General features: G+C 39.2%; 2 protein-coding genes across 2 annotated transcripts in view; one reads left to right on the top strand and one right to left on the bottom strand.

Annotated features, from left to right (window-relative positions):
• Positions 1–15,914, bottom strand: part of cd2ap (CD2-associated protein) — a gene marked incomplete at its 5' end in the record, with an annotated part of 66,603 nt that extends 50,689 nt beyond the window's left edge. The window contains 3 exons of the mRNA XM_083898470.1: positions 3,515–3,622; positions 13,664–13,828; positions 15,716–15,914. Of these exons, the coding sequence (XP_083754596.1) occupies positions 3,515–3,622; positions 13,664–13,828; positions 15,716–15,914 (472 nt within the window). The remainder of the gene's footprint in view (positions 1–3,514; positions 3,623–13,663; positions 13,829–15,715) is intronic.
• A 202-nt stretch (positions 15,915–16,116) lies between these two features.
• tnfrsf21 (tumor necrosis factor receptor superfamily, member 21) overlaps positions 16,117–16,268 on the top strand; it is a gene marked incomplete at both ends in the record, with an annotated part of 44,384 nt that continues 44,232 nt past the window's right edge. Inside the window, one exon of the mRNA XM_083898960.1 lies at positions 16,117–16,143. Within this exon, the coding sequence (XP_083755086.1) occupies positions 16,117–16,143 (27 nt within the window). The remainder of the gene's footprint in view (positions 16,144–16,268) is intronic.

Genomic DNA, 16,268 nt, shown 5'->3' on the forward strand with positions numbered 1-16,268 from the left:
ACACACCTGGAAGCTACACTTGACAATCACCATAATTCAGGTTGCTATTAAACCAGTCCCGATTCACAAATCACATAACCAAGAGTCATAAGAGGAAAACAAAAGAACTGTACCTCTTTACAGTATATGCAAAGCCTTCACACAACTGGTAACATGCTTTCTTTTTGTCAACTGCACACAACTGATTAATTGTTAAAATCACTGTTGGAGCATTAAGATGACTAGTGCAGTGCCTGTAGGAAGTATGTATTCTAGGGCCCTATGAAATCCGTTTTATTTTTTTCCAAATTCCGTTTTATTTTTTTCCAAATTCCGTTTTGATTTTTTAGAATTCTGTTTTTTCTGTTTTATTTATTTTTTATTCTGTTTTTTTTAACCTTTTATACTTACTTTACCACCATAGAATGTGTGCTTTTTGTGTCAGTGAATAAAATGTCCACTGAAATGCAACTTTCTTCTTGAATCCACTGACTTCTCAATTGTTCAATTGTTTTGACTTAAGTTAAATCCTAATTAAGTTAATGCCAGTGAATCTTAAAACAAGCCATGCAATGCTGGTCACATTTAAAAGTAAAATAATTAACATAAATAAAAAAGTGGTAGTGCCCCCTCATCTGGTGCGATTTCTGCGCACCGCCCCTGCGCCGTACTCTTCTCCCTCTCCTGCGACGTCCGCTTCTCCGTATCCGACTGGATCGTTTCTCTACACGCAATATTACCCCTACAACTCTGCAATTAAGGGAATGACAGATGCATCAGATGAGCCGATGTCTTTAGTTAACTGTTCAAAGAGAGACAATGTTCTCTGGTGTGAAGTGAAAGTCGCGGGGAGTTCAAAAGTTTCACTTTTGTGCAGAGACTTTCCAGCATTTAACAGGCGATGTTCCACAGTTTACTCGCCGTGTTTCGGCCGCCGAATTATCGGTGCATTCCTAAATATAACATCTTTATTGACAATAACAATATAACCGTAATAATGGCGTATTCGATAGTGTGACTTGGGTTTCAATCGGCACCTGGACAAGGGGACGCTCGCCGGCTACATGCGGGCGCAGCGCACTTCCGCGGTTTAGAAAAAAAAGTGTATATAAAGTAAATAAACAAGCAACACGCACTGGGGGAAACCCTGGCCGGGTGAGTGTTTGTGGGGAGATGCACGGGTGGTGCCACGAATGAGCGTTCCCCGGAACATTTCTCCAGACAAACGTTCCTTCTCCTCACGATGACAGCATTTCAGTCACATTATGTCGATTTCCGCAATATTCCGCATTTAACATTAGATTCCGTTTTTTTTTGGCCAATTCCGCGATTCCGTTAACACAGAAATCATAGGGCCCTAGTATTCCTATAGTGGGAGCTCGAGAAGATTTTTCAGTTATGGCCAAATGAGGCCAATGTGTGTGAAGGTTGGACTTACTTGTGTAGTGTTAATATACAAAGCATATATTGGGTAACACATAGATGTACATTGAGATATAAAGAGACACAGAAATAGTTATTTTAAGAAATAAATTATGAAAATTATGAGTGCATTGAGAAGATGCAGTAGGCAGTATTATGAAGAGGGCAGTAGGCTATTCGCGACCTGTAGTCGTGTCCATTGTGGCCACATCCATGCATTTTTAAAACATTCACTGACGGTAAAACTATGTTTTGTCAAAATAAAATACTTAAGTCCTTCCTTAAAGTTATGAGCTTGTACACGATGTCTGTACAACAAACACATTTTTTGACACATTATTTGCAGATGCATCGTTTTAAAAGTAGCCTAGAGGGGTACTGTGCTTACTATGAAAGACAATCCTGATGGTGCCCCTGCCTGGTGTAGCGTGATAAATCAGCGAAAATTTAAATTACTCAAAAAAAACGTGAAAATAAGGGATGCACACCATCGGGCCATGACCAACCCATATCCAAAATTGTAGGTCGAACTGGGTAACGGTCAGCGAGATATGCCCACACACACACAGACACAACTTGCTTTATAGATAGATAGTAATGATGCCGTACCTTTTTTGTTTCGAGTCACCGCTTTTCCCCATTGTCTAAGCCGGTTTTCTATGGCCAATGCAGTTTTTTTTTTTGTTTAGAAATCAGGAAAATTGTGCTACTACAATTGTCACTTCAATTTGCACTGCAGAGCAATCACGTATGTATATTTTTAATACATCATACATACATCAATCCCCGACCAGTCCACAGCTGAAGTGCTGTTGAGCAAGGCACCTAACCCCCTCACTGCTCCCCGAGCGCCGCTCACTGGCACGGCAGAACCCTTTAAGAACCCTTAAAAGGTTTAAGGCTTTAACAGTTAACTAAAAGCCCTAACCACTAGGCCACAGCTGCCCTTAAATATATACATACGTGATTGCTCTGCAGTGCAAATTGAAGTGACAATTGTAGTAGAACCCTTTAAGAACCCTTAAAGGGTTCCCTTTAAGGGTTCTTAATTAAGTTCTTAATATACTGCAGACTGCACAGACTGCAATTGATTGCAAGTCAAGGTTATAGGTGAGTTACACATCTATTTTAATATGAAACAATAGAGAAAAACATGTCCCTGCATGAAGGAAAGACCTGCATCCCATATGTGCACAGTAGATGGTCATTACTAATGATAGTGCTAGTAGCAGACAACAGCATGAAAGCATAAGGGCAGACAGCACTGCACATCTGATAACCTAAAATGCTTCCAAAGAGGAAAACCTAAGGTATAAGTCCTGTTATGAAAAATAAATCTGGTGAATAATACAAACATACCAAGACAAATTAGACTGTATGGCAGGCAGCCACAGTCTAGATATTAATTTTCAGTATCACAAACTAATAGACAATAAAACCATATTTTTCTTATCCACAATATCAACTAGAGTTTGTTTGCCACTCTGAGCACTGACCTGTGCCTCACTGACCACCCATCTGGAATCATGCTGCACCTTGTTAAATTTCAAGACGTGCCGTGTGCACCACTGACTGTGACAACCTCTCATTTATTAACTCTTCAGTTTTGCAAAGTGATTTCCCTGTAAATTGGTTCCAAATTGTATTTACACTTCCAGATATGAGTACTCAAATTGTTTTTTTTTTTTATTGGTTTTTTTTTGGGGGGGGTGGGGGGGGGGGGGGTTATAGCAAATAATGTGCATCTCACCTCCCAGTAAGTTAAAATGACCTTCATCAGTTTAGTGGGAAATAAACAAGAACCACAATCTAGTAAAAATATTGATTCAGCCCAGTGTGGTTAATGTTTAATCGCACATTGTGGCACATGTCTGCAAAGACATTGACTAAGTGACAGGGTTTCCTGGTGTATAAGCAGCTGTCTCTGTAATTACAGCATCCCAACGTCAAATTAAACCAAGAATCTTTCCTCTGCGTCGTTACAGCTCCCTTCTCACCTTGTCCTCATTACCTACATATATATACACTATCCAAGTATTTAAATAAAATGCAGAGAGGTAAAGAATACACTGAGCACCACAGAGCCAGTTTGTGGATATTTTACCTCATTTACCTGTAGTGTAAGCTACACAGAGGGGAAAATCAAACACAGTGTGAGAGGAGCTCTCACACAGCGTGGACATGTTCAAACACAACTCAGATACCATGTGCAGAGAGCTACCTGGGGAAAGACATACCACAGACTAGTGCAACACTGACAAACTTGTGGTGTTCTGGTTATGGAGCCTTTTGGTGGATTTTCACACAGAGGCATTGGAGGTAGAGTTTTCAGTTAGACTGTTCCCTGTTTTATGTCCTGTGCAATTCAATGTTTATTCATCCTACACCCTCGCTCTGCTATTTAAATTCTAGTTAATCATCAAGTAAAATAAGTTAATGTAAAAGAAAGTTTGAACGCAAGCCAGTGAGAGCAACAGTCTGCAGGACTGAGCAAAGGTGTCAAAACCTGTTTTACAACATAGCAAGGCTCTTGAACAAGTCCTACCACATACAACCCACACATGCTGCACTGTACCGAGCGAGAAGCAGCAGCAGCAGCACACACACACACAAGCAGTTTCATGATATTGTAACAGGAGGTGTACGGTAGCAACACAAAGATCAGAGTGTTTCCTCTAAGTCTTCACAGAATGGCAACCACAGACAGTCTCGTCCACCTCTGCTTCCCCTTGCATTTACTCTTGCCGACAAAGGTTTTGTTTTTGACTATGTTTGGGTGTCTCTTTATGAGGATCATAATTTTAAAAAGATGGGGTGTCTCAAGGAAGAAAATATTAGGTTTGGTGCAGATCTGGATACAAAATATTGTATGTGTAACAAAATAAAGTTTAACATGGACTGACACAAACTGAGCAGCCTTGGTGAAGTTGTATGCTTTCTGCCCACGATGGGAAATTTAATGTCCAGATTATGTGATGCTGTCATGCCTCCCTCCATCACATAATCGGGCTGAGCATTGGGTCACAGGTCCATGTCAAAAACCAGTCATGCCCAGTGTGGAGTGGAAGCAGGTGAAACATTTGTTTGGGTGTGGGGAAGTTGCAGTGTATCTGTCACTGTCATGGAAGGAATGCAAGTCACAGACTGAGCTTAAAAAAGATTCAGTCAATTCATCCTCAAAGCAACAACACGGAAGGGGGGTAAAAATTAACCTTAACTATCAGTAGCAGCTGATGTCAAGAGTTTTTTTTTCTGTTTGAATGAGTTGTTCCAAATACACACATACAAGCAAAGCAGCACTGTCAATAAAAAAAGGGAGTTCCAGGGAGTCCTCGGTTCAACGAGTGCAGTGTGATATCAGCTTAATTAAGATTCGCCTAAGGATGGAGGTGGCGTTCATCCAGTTACCTAAACAGCTAAGCTAGGCTACGCAGCTAGCTATGTGGCGTGTGCTAACTTTAACTCCTTGCTGTCAAAAGCCGAGGGCGCGACTCAAGACGCCGACACTAAGGTTGAATGCCGTCAACGGGGTCGACTTCTTGTTTTTGCGCAATGACAGAGTAAGCAAAGAGAAAGAGCAAGACGACGTACACACAAAACAAACACAGCCGCCACATCATGGAAAACTTACCCATTCCTGCCCTTCGCAACGCCTCGCCACCAAACGCTGGGAATGCGTTATCCAGCAGCACCGATGCTAGCTAGCGACTAGCCAGGTAGCTGAGTACAGTAAATCACCCCACAAGGTGTTTGCAGTCGATTCTCTGCCTTTAAAGTAGTCGAATGAGTCGTATATCCATTCGTCTTTGCCCCAGCAGCGGGAGCAGCAGCAGCAGCAGCAGCAGGGCCAGCCTCCCTACTTCTCTCTTGGTGGTGCTTCAAGATTATTGTGCAGGAAGTTGACCAGGAGTCTCCACCTTTCTTGGACTTGGCTCCGCGGGTTTAGTGCTCAGCTCAGCTCAGCTCCACAGAGGCTGTAGCTGCTGCTGCCCGCTGCTGAATTAACAGTAACTGCCTGCCACCAAAACACTTAAACAGCAGGAAACGTCGCGATGGTTCGGGCTGCAGGTCAGTGAGTCCCGCGAGAGGAAAAGTTTGAAGGAATGTTGACCCCCCTCCACTATTGACCCACTCAGCCAAATACAGTAACTACAGTAGTGTGTGTGTGTGTGTGTGTGTGTGTGTGTGTGTGTGTGTGTGTGTGTGTCTGTGTGTGTGTGTGTGTGTGTGCGTGTGTGTGTGTGTGTGCGTGTGCGTGCGTGCGTGCGTGTGTGTGTGTGTGTGTGTGCGTGCGTGTGTGTGTGTTGTATGGCACTGATTCTTGAAACTTTGGCAAAAACATGTTCCACTAAGAAAAGTGCTATTTCTGTTGGAAACGAATAACATTTTACATGAATAAAAAGCACCAACGTCATAATCAGGGAGTCCTTTGCACATATGTAAGGTTCTTTTATAGGTTTATTTTTAATGTTTATTAATTTAATTATTATATGCTAATATTATATGCTAACTCACAACGCAAACACAAATGCAGAAAACACAAAAACATTAACTCACTTTTTTTGTGTTTTTGATTTGCGTTTGTGTTTTTTGATTTGCGTTTTTGATTTGTGTTGTGTTTTGTGATTTGCATTTGTGTTTTGCACCTCAGGGCCACCGTATGAAAGAGTACATTGTAATATGTATTAAAAACTACAAACAGTGAGTTTTGAACAATATTTACTATTATTTTATGGTTGCTCAAAATATGTTGCACATATTCGTCACCACCGTCAGATATGTATCAGATTTATAAAAAGCAATAAAATCAGGTAACTAAAAAGTCAAATACATTCCTGAGGACCCCATTTTCAAACCTTCAGCTCTGCACTGCATGCTTCAAGGTCACTCAAGCTCCTGTAGGTTTGCTATTTTCTCTTAAACTTGTTGATAGAAGGAAATAAGATGCAACAGAAGGGAAACAAGATGACTGAACAACTCTTAACATGACGGTGGTGACAAAGACCAAATGGTCCTCAAAGGAGGCTAGAATATAATTGTCACAATAAATACTAATATGACCTGTAATGTTTCACTTACCTCTTTTATATTTTTATTTATCTAATTCCCCTATATTTCTTCTATATTACTACCTACCTACATAGCATGTAGTATACAATATCCCTTGTAAGTTATGCATCTCCAATGACTAAAGCCAAATGAAAATGGCATGACAACATTTAACCAAATCTAACATTCACTGTAATTCCCACCAGTTTCATAGTCATTACAGTCAACTTTAACTGTTATTAATGATAGCCTATTGCTAATTGAACCTACAGTATATGTTTCTTGTTGAATGTTTGCCACAGTGCTCACAATTGTTGTTATCTGTACTTCACGTCCAATATACAGTATGGGGTTACAGAAGAATATAATTAATTATCAGATCAGGTCAGATTAGTGTCACCACTGTCAGTTCTAAAGTCACCGTCGTCAGTGGGAGTCGGAAAACAAGGATCCGTTGAAAATATTTGCAAAGCTCCTATGGAATAATTTTAATACATTTTTGAAAATCAGGAAATGATCAATTTGCCCTGATGCACTTTGACAGACCCATATAACAAAGAAACCATTAAAGCTGATAATTTTTTTTTGTTTTGTTTTGTTTTTTAAATTATGAACCAAATGATTACTCGCTTAATTAAGAAAACAAGAGGCAGATTAATTGACGATGGAAATAATTGCAGCTCTAATATGTAATGTAATAATAATACATGTATTTTAATCACACAGTTTTATTTGTTGTTTTTGATTTTGTTTTAAAAAAACTAATTGGATTGGATCATACAGTAGGTCTACAGATGGTGTGGGGTTTGTTTTTTTCAAATGCAAAGACACATATTTACACATGTAAATGCTTTTTTAAATAATACAGTAGACAGAGAAAAGACAACCAACAGTAAAAATCCAGCACTATATGGATCTGATGTGTCAGCGAGAAACAAAGCAGCTTGTATGTAAAGTGCAGACTATATATATATATATGAAACAGATCAGGTGTCTAATATGATGTCATCTAAAAATCATAGAAACCAACTGAGAAGCAAAGTTGAGCGAAAGGGCGTGCGTGCAGGTTAACACAGTGGAATGAGGAACGACTGTATGGTTCAGTGGTCAAGGTGAGAATACAGCAGCTTATTTTAGCATGTGTGAACAGTCAGGGAAATGTGACGCGTGTCTGAAAATGCGTCAAGCTCTCTCGTTTCTTTTTCGTCCTCAGTGTTTTGGACGGAAATCTTACCTGATAATGAGTTTAAGAGATGTCAAAAAAAAAAGTAGTTGAGCATGAGAGGAACAACAGTGTCCCTTCTACTGACTGACAAGGTGTCTTGAGAAATATTTACACCACACCTCAAAACAACCGCAGGGAAGGAAGTGAAGTGAAACCTGCTGAGCATAAGCACAGGTAACTCCCCTTTGATTCTACACTGAAAAGAAGAAAATGGCAGTTTTGGACAACAAACAAACAAAAACATAAAAGTCATAAAAAATAATAATAATTTAGAGGGAAATAAAAGGTCATTATTCTGAGATTAAACTCATAATTCTGGCTCTTCTGAAGGTTTGTTGTAACATAATTAACTGAAGTACTTTTATTTTATTTCAAGCATGTCAAACTCCTGTTTACTGTGAATTTAAATGCGTTTAATGATTTTTCTGATGTACAAAATGTTTGATATAAAAAAGATCAGCCACAAAGAGAAAAACAAACAACATTTACTTTTTTAAATCCTGAACCTTTAATACCTAAACATATTGCTCTTTAAATCTCCCCTGAAGGTTTATTATCCTAAGTATTCTCTTTGTCGCTGCCTTCAAGCAAAACAGACGTGGACAATAAAAGATTTTTTTCTCTTTGAGTTGCAAATCAGGAGGGCGGAATAGTTGAATGACACTGTAAATTCAAATCTGTTCCACTGTGCCATTCAAAGCCAGGCCACTGCTCAACGCTCTCAAAATGAAAGGAAGTAGTTGAGGCTAAATTCATCCTGACAGGCGTCATTTAAAGCAAAATGTCAACACAGCAACGTGAAAACAAATTGTATGCAAATGTTTTTGACCGCATGTACAGTGTGTACACACACACACACACACACAGATAACAGCTACACACACACAAACACACACACACTTCATTGTTGGTTAGAATGACACACACATTAGTGACAGCGTTTTGCAAGTGGGAAGTTATACATTCATGGACTTATTTGCTTTTTATTAAGTTACCTTCATTTACTTATGAATCATTATACATATATATGTGTATATATGTATATATATATGGGTCATTCTACTAAAACGTGCCATTTTGCGTCCCTCACACAAAACCTACCCATATAATCTGTATTAACATCAAAATATAAAAATAAAAAAAATTGGTATGGTAAACAAATAATCTTCATTTTAAATATTCCTTAAATACTGATACTTGATACTTTCAAAGAATTTTAAAGATGATCTAAATCTAAAAAATATTTAAATTTATGAAAAGCCTCATTTGTTAGTTAACATACGACATGGCTAGTAATGGCTACCTAAAGCATAAGTCGTCAAATCTGTTACTGTCAAACCTGTTACTATTAACCCTTTCCCTGCCATGTTCCCTTGTTTATTGTGTCCAAACCAGAATTATTCATACAATACATAATTATTCTTATTTATATTAAGAATAGCATGTTTTGTCCCTACATACGTTTGTAACCTTATTATAATATGTTTATAGCAAATTAGTAGCGTTGTGTAATGACCTGATATAGTACAGTCTTCATTAAATCATTAAAATATGTTGGAACACAGCCTTTATTAACCTGATTATTTACACCTATCAAGTAGTGATGAAATCATTGTTGCCATTGCTTCTGTAAATCACCTGATAGGAAATGGTTTTATTTTCAGTGTGTAGATAATCTAAATCTCTCTGCTAATACAGTGAAATCATATCTAGGGCAGAAAAAAACCCAGCTGATTTATGTCCAGTCCAGACCTGAATATTATAGAGTCACTATGGGATCATCTGTACGGACAAAGGTTTTAAATCACAGGACAGTAACAATATGGTAATAATACTCATTTTTGAAATAGAAAACTAATATCCATCCATCCATCCATTATCTACCGCTTTTTCCTCCACCAGAGGGTCACGGGGGGTGCTGTGCCTATCTCAGCAGACATTGGGCGATAGGCGGGGTACACCCTGGACAGTTCGCCAGTCCATCACAGGGCCACATAGAGACAAACAACCATTCACTCACACACTCACACCTACGGTTAATTTAGAGTGACCAATTCACCTAATCCCCATATCGCATGTTTTTGGACTGTGGGAGGAAGCCGGAGAACCTGGAGAAAACCCACGCACACACGGGGAGAACATGCAAACTCCTTGCAGAAAGGCCCTTGTTCCGAAGTTGTTCCAAACGGGGCTCGAACCCAGGAACCCGGGTCTTCTTGCTGCAAAGGCAAGAGTGCTAACCACTACACCAACCGTGGGCCCTGAGAAAACTAATATGATTATTATGATTATTATTATTAAGTACCGTGGCAATAACAGTGCTAAATTATCAATTGTGATTCTCAAACCTATTCTATGTGAAGATATTACACTGTAGTGTTTCTCATTACCTGGACATTTTAATTTTGTAATTTAATTCACAGGTTTCCTGTATATTCTGGTTCGATCCTAATAAAGAGACTGCGTTGTCATTAAAAATTAGCTAAAACAACAAAGCTAACGATGGCCCGAGGCTGTTTCACTCTACTGTGTGTTGCTAATAAATTGTTGTTGTTAAAAAAAGAGAAACTGCTGTAAAAATAATAAACATACCTGTTGATAAAATGTAACTTGTGTGTTCCACTGCTACCTAGTGGCTGAAATTTGAAACTGCAAACAGTCTTTTCTGTCAGCTCATGTTTCAGCCTGTATTTAATGCTGTGTGTACACATCTCCCTTTGTTCCAGGGGTCACACTGAGCAGCACAATACGTATTGATTTCAAATCAAACAATCTCGTTTGTCTTTATTCAACCTTTAGTATGTTTGTCAAAAACATTTATTAAAGGGTTTATGACACTGGATACCGCTGTGAGCTCATAATGTGTTGTTTACTTTTGTAAAGAATTACATATATATATGTATGTTTATGTCCACAATTATAAGTGCCCCTGTTGGCAGATAAAACAGATTAAAAAAAACTGAATAAAGAGGTAAAATAAATACAGTTGTATAATCTAAATATAATGTAAAATGTGTCTAATATAATAAGAGGAGCTCTGTTTTATATAGGTGGTTGAATGGATCATGGATGAGTAGGTGGATGGACAGATGAGTGAATGGATGGAGGAGGTGGTTGGATGGATAAGAATAAATTTAAACATTGAACTACAGTTTCAAAGATAAAGCTTAATAATTGTAATTGTTGCTGTTTGTGATACAGTCATACTATGTGAGAGTGTGACTGAGCAAATATACATGCTGGGTTTTTATTTCAAGAACTTTGAAAACTTAGCCTAATCAAATCAAAATAAATCAAATTAAACGATTCATGTGTTTGAGGCATGCTGTATAGAAGTTGCAATGACCATGTTTCTCCAGTAGAGGTCAGGCTATATTGTCATTACACTGAAGCCGTTTGAATTCAGTCCGCCTTGTCTTGACACTTTTTTCTCTGTAGATTATCTACAAAAACAAACCACCAAATACCTCCTGATTTACTGTAGACTCGTTATTATTGTTGTTTTATACACAGTGTAGTTGAACATGCTCACTCTCTGACAGTGTCACAAATAACAACAATTACAGAAATAACCAAATGCAATTGTGGGAAGTTAAAGTGATTTTCTTTCAGCCTTTGCCCAGTTAGATTTTTTTATTTCTACCACATTCTATAAACACAGTGGGTAATGGGTAATGGATTAAATGGACATTGATTTTCAAATTCAAGTTACACACGGCAGCTCTATCTTTGAAACTGTAGTTTAGTAGTAGTAATGTTTAAATTTAGCCTTATCCACCCAACCACTCATGCCTTTATCCACCTATAAATCCATTCACCCACCCACTCATCTCTCCATCCACCCATCCTTCCATTCACACACTCATCCACCCCTCCATCCGAACACTCATCCCTCCATCCCTCCACTCACACATCCATTCACTCATCATATCTATCTATCTATCTATCTATCTATCTATCTATCTATCTATCTATCTATCTATCTATCTATCTATCTATCTATCTATCTATCTATCTATCTATCTATCTATCTATCTATCTATCTATCTATCTATCTATTCAATCATTGGTTCATTCATTCATTCATTCATCCATCCACCTTATAAAAACAATGTAAATATTGTAAAACATAATCACTATGACTTTATGAGGTTGAACTATTAGTTACGAGAATTTTCATTCTGATCTGAGAAAAGCACCAAAGCGACTGAGAAAAACTTTAAGGTTTATATCAAAACTGTCTGACAGGATCAGGTCAGTCTGTGTCACTGAGCTGTGGTGTAAATAAGTGGACAGTATTGTGCACTCGACTAAACGCATGACTTGTGCTCGTCAAGTGTTTGGCGGACGCGTCTCCTTGTGGACACCTTCAGGCCTCCTGTGTTGGACACTTTGGTTTGAGTTTAGTCTGTTACCAGGGGGACTCCACATGACAGCTGCTGCCGAAGCTTGAAAACTGGTCATCGCTGGTTTCAGAGGGATTGGCGATGAGTCATCAACCCTCTGCAGCAACCTCCTTCATAGACACTCATAGACAGCTTTGTGTAGTAATGAACAAAATATTACATATAACCACATATTATGTGCACTATTAATCAGCAGTACTTATGGAAGTTAATAACTGACCAGTTAAAAATCCTTTAAAATAAATTGCAGCAGCAATGATTACCCTGATTAGGGCTGCCACTTTTTCATTCTAATTAATACTTCGTTGATTATTTTAATTAGTAATTTGGTTCGCTCACACTGATAATATCTAACAATGCTTTAATGTTCAGTTTCCTGTCACCAAGGAGCAAAAATACTAAAAACAATATATACATATTCACATTTATAAATCTAAACCCATAAAATCCTAAGAAACTATTACGGATCAATTTATTGTTGCAGCGTTAAAGGTGCATTATGTAATAAATCTAAAGCAACTGGTCATAAAATCCTCCTAATATGTCACAGAGACTCAGGAATAATGTTCATATTACAAACTGAACTCACCAACAACAACAGTACAGACAAAATATTCGCATTAAAAAATATATTTTTCAGACAGCAAATCATGTTTATGTTTTGAAATCATGTTTTGGCATGTGGCGCCACCTACCGCCGTCTACCGATCATTGCAGTCAGTAGAGTCTCAGCCGCCGAGCAACCACGGGTTGCCAGTTAGGTCAGAAAACGAAACCTAACAGACCTTGGTATTTTGAATTTGAAGGTAGTAACCGTTTTTGGCCACATTCTTACACATGGCACCTTTAAAACATCTGCTCATTTGGTGTGTTTTTAGCAGATGGTTGCTGCTTAGAGACTATGAGCTTTGTGTGGACTGGAGTAGATCTGACTAAACATTTAATCACCATAAAAACACAACCGCATGCACTGTCACACTCGTGCATAGACTCTCGTTTTTTTGTTTGTTTGCACACACACCACTCTCTGGAACACATATAATCCTCTTTCCCTCATCAGGAGAACTTGCTTTACACAAGTTCAACAAAAAGGCAGCTTTAAAGCAACTCACTCACACAGCATCCGAGCGCTCAGTGAAAACACGTCTGACAGATGAGACGGCAGGAAAAATCTGGTTTATAGTCACCTTACAAAAAATAAATCTCTCTAATTTGTTTGCTATCTTAAAACAGTTTGCCACTTTATCTCGCCACGAGACACCTTTCATTCAACAGGAAACGTTGTGTTGTTTGCGTATCTTTGTAAACGCTCACGCTCACAATAATGTATATTATTTCCCCTTCCTCCCTCAACATACGGCTGAGTCACTGACCGCTAATACTCATCCACTATAGCTAAAGTAAAGCAGCAAAGTTCATCCCTTTATCCCTCCCTGTCCACTCCTCTTAGCTCCACGTGCAGGGCAGATGGTGCACTCCTCCTTGACCAGCTGCTGCTATTTACAGTAACATGTAAGACTGTGAGCAGGCCGCCTGCTTATGTGTGTGTACGTGTTTGTGTATACGCAAACTGTTTACTCACGGACTGCCCGAAGTGCCAAATCCCAGCTCGTGTGGTGTCTGGATCTCTCAACACCTGGTCGGTAACCGGAGAGGAGAACAGCTTGACTGTTCAGAGCAGATGACGAGTGGCTCCGTATATCTGCTCCAGTGACACATATGAGAGTCTCACTGTTGGTGCTTGATACTGTCATGAAAAGTATAAGTCAGCAGAAAGACCTGATCTAAATACAGGTGACTGTGTGATTGTAACGTGGATTGTTCACGCAAACATCTTAACCTTTCGGTGTGTTACATGATATTACAGATTCCCAAACACTGGGGTGGGGTCCATAGATGGGTCACTGGAGCACGATTTTCCAAGCCTTTTAATTCATGTTTTCTGCTGTAAACAAAGCTGTAATTCATTTACTGAACAACTTTCGGAAATGACACATTTACCACTTCAAAAATTGTATTCACTGTTACAGATATGACAACCGATGTAATTGCTACATTTTGCACAAATTGGCACTTGTGGCACTTTAATTTGAAATTTGGGTCAGGATAGTTTGCCATCTTTAGAAGGTGAGTCCCCACAGATGCGATATCAGAACCTTGAATTTCTACAAAAACAGTAATTTAGCTAAATAAATTAGCTATTATTAAGGCAAGGCAGTTTTATTTGTAGAGCACATTTCATACACAGGACCACTTAAAAGTGCCAAAATGTACAATTTGAACAAAATCAGAGCCTACAGATTACAATACAAAGAATGAAAGAAAACAAAAAGTTAGACTAAAATGAAGCATAAAGTATGATAGTGCAGCATAAAACTTAATTTATTCTACAATGATTAAAATAACAAGCATCAGATTAAAATCTCTCTTTACATCATTGTATTTCATGAAGCACTTATGCTATATTTACAAGTTTTCTTTTTCCTGGCCAGTATCGGACCAATACGAAGTATCATATCTGATCATCCTGACCTCAAATGTCAGCTAATTTTACCTGTTCTGTCAAGTCCTGCTAAAATAGGCTTCAAAATGGGTGTTTGTTTGCAACCAGAAGACTGTGTTTTACCTTTTATATACAGTCTACAGCAGGGGTCTCAAACTGACGGCCCGGGGGCCACATGCGGCCCCCCAATCGATTACATGCGGCCCCCCACTTAATATCATGTATAATAAAAACATGACCCACGAACTCACAGTCTTTTAAACACAGTTTGTAGCTGAGGCACAGCTGCTGAGGTGATAGAATATAAAATATGTTTGCTAGCATTGTTAGCACAGTAATAATAAGACATTTGGTCATAATAATCCCATTATTAAATGTATCATGTACAACATTCAATTACATATATAAAAACGCTTGTCAGGGCCCGAGCCACGAATGGCAGTTGCCGAAACGGCTCCTGGTACGACTTTTTGTTTTCTAGGCCGTCCCCCTCTTGACCACAATAGATGCGCATTGGCCCCCATGGTCATTTGAGTTTGAGAGCCCTGGTCTACAGTATATTACGAACCCATTGGGCAATGGCTTGAAAGTAATGGCCATGTGTTTATATTCAAAACTTACATACTGCAGCTTTAACTTTAATATCTAGTCGTTCAGAGGCTGTTTAATCCTTAAAGGTACAGCATGTAAATTTAATGATGAAGTTGTAGGTTGCAGCAGAATATCCTTCACCTCACCCTTTCTTTTCAGTCGTGTTGGATAACATTATGTAGCCTTTAGTTAGCATCACATCTGAAAATATGTTTAGTTTGTCCATTGTGGGCTACTGTAAAAAAATACAGTGGTCCAAACTCGCTGATCCAGCTCATTAGTGAAGAAAATAATGTCACCTAAATTGTACACACTGCACCTTTAAACCCATAGATTTTATTTTCAGAAATAGAAATTGCTAAAAATGAGACCTCAGTCATTTCATCCTGACGGGGATTCTACCTGGTTCCAGCTGTAAGAGGACACATGTCCGTCATTGAGGATTTTTCTGGACATAGAGAGAGTCCAGAAAAAAACCACACACGTGTGTGTTGCTCTTTCCCGGCCTGTGGTTGGCTGAGGCGCGTCGCTAAGTCCCGCCTTCCGGTCCCTGCGTCACCCGTGGAGGAGCTCCGTTCTCTGCAGCCAGAGCCGGGTAGAGGAAGGTGGAGAGAGCCGCTGTACACTCTGACGAGCCCGGACTGGAGTAGCTGAAACTCCCGGTGTTTGTCTGTGTGTGTGCGTGTGTGGTCCCTTCAGCTGTTATCACTATGGGAGTCCCAGCGGTGATGTTTGTCATGTTTCTGCACCTGAAGAAGAAGAAGAGTGTCCACCTGGAGACACACAGCTGCTCTGTCCAACACTGCAGCTGCAGCTGAGGCTGACGCTGCTGCTGCAGCAGGAGCAGGAGGAGCAGGAGGAGCAGAAAGGAGGAGGATGACAAACATCTAGAGATGAGAAGTGAGAACACCTCAGCATCTGCCTTCATTAAAACCAGGAGGATGTCTGCCATGTGTGTGCGCGCGCTGGTGAGTATACCCCACATCACATTTCATTCACATTCAGCTCTTTTTTTTTTTTTCCCCAATTCTTTATTCTACGGGCTCATTCAGCAGGTTTGCCCATTTAAAGGGCCAGTGCCTGTTTTTTTAAA

Source organism: Microchirus variegatus (assembly GCF_963457635.1).
Source record: "Microchirus variegatus genome assembly, chromosome: 12".
Classification (NCBI taxonomy): Eukaryota; Metazoa; Chordata; class Actinopteri; order Pleuronectiformes; family Soleidae; genus Microchirus; species Microchirus variegatus.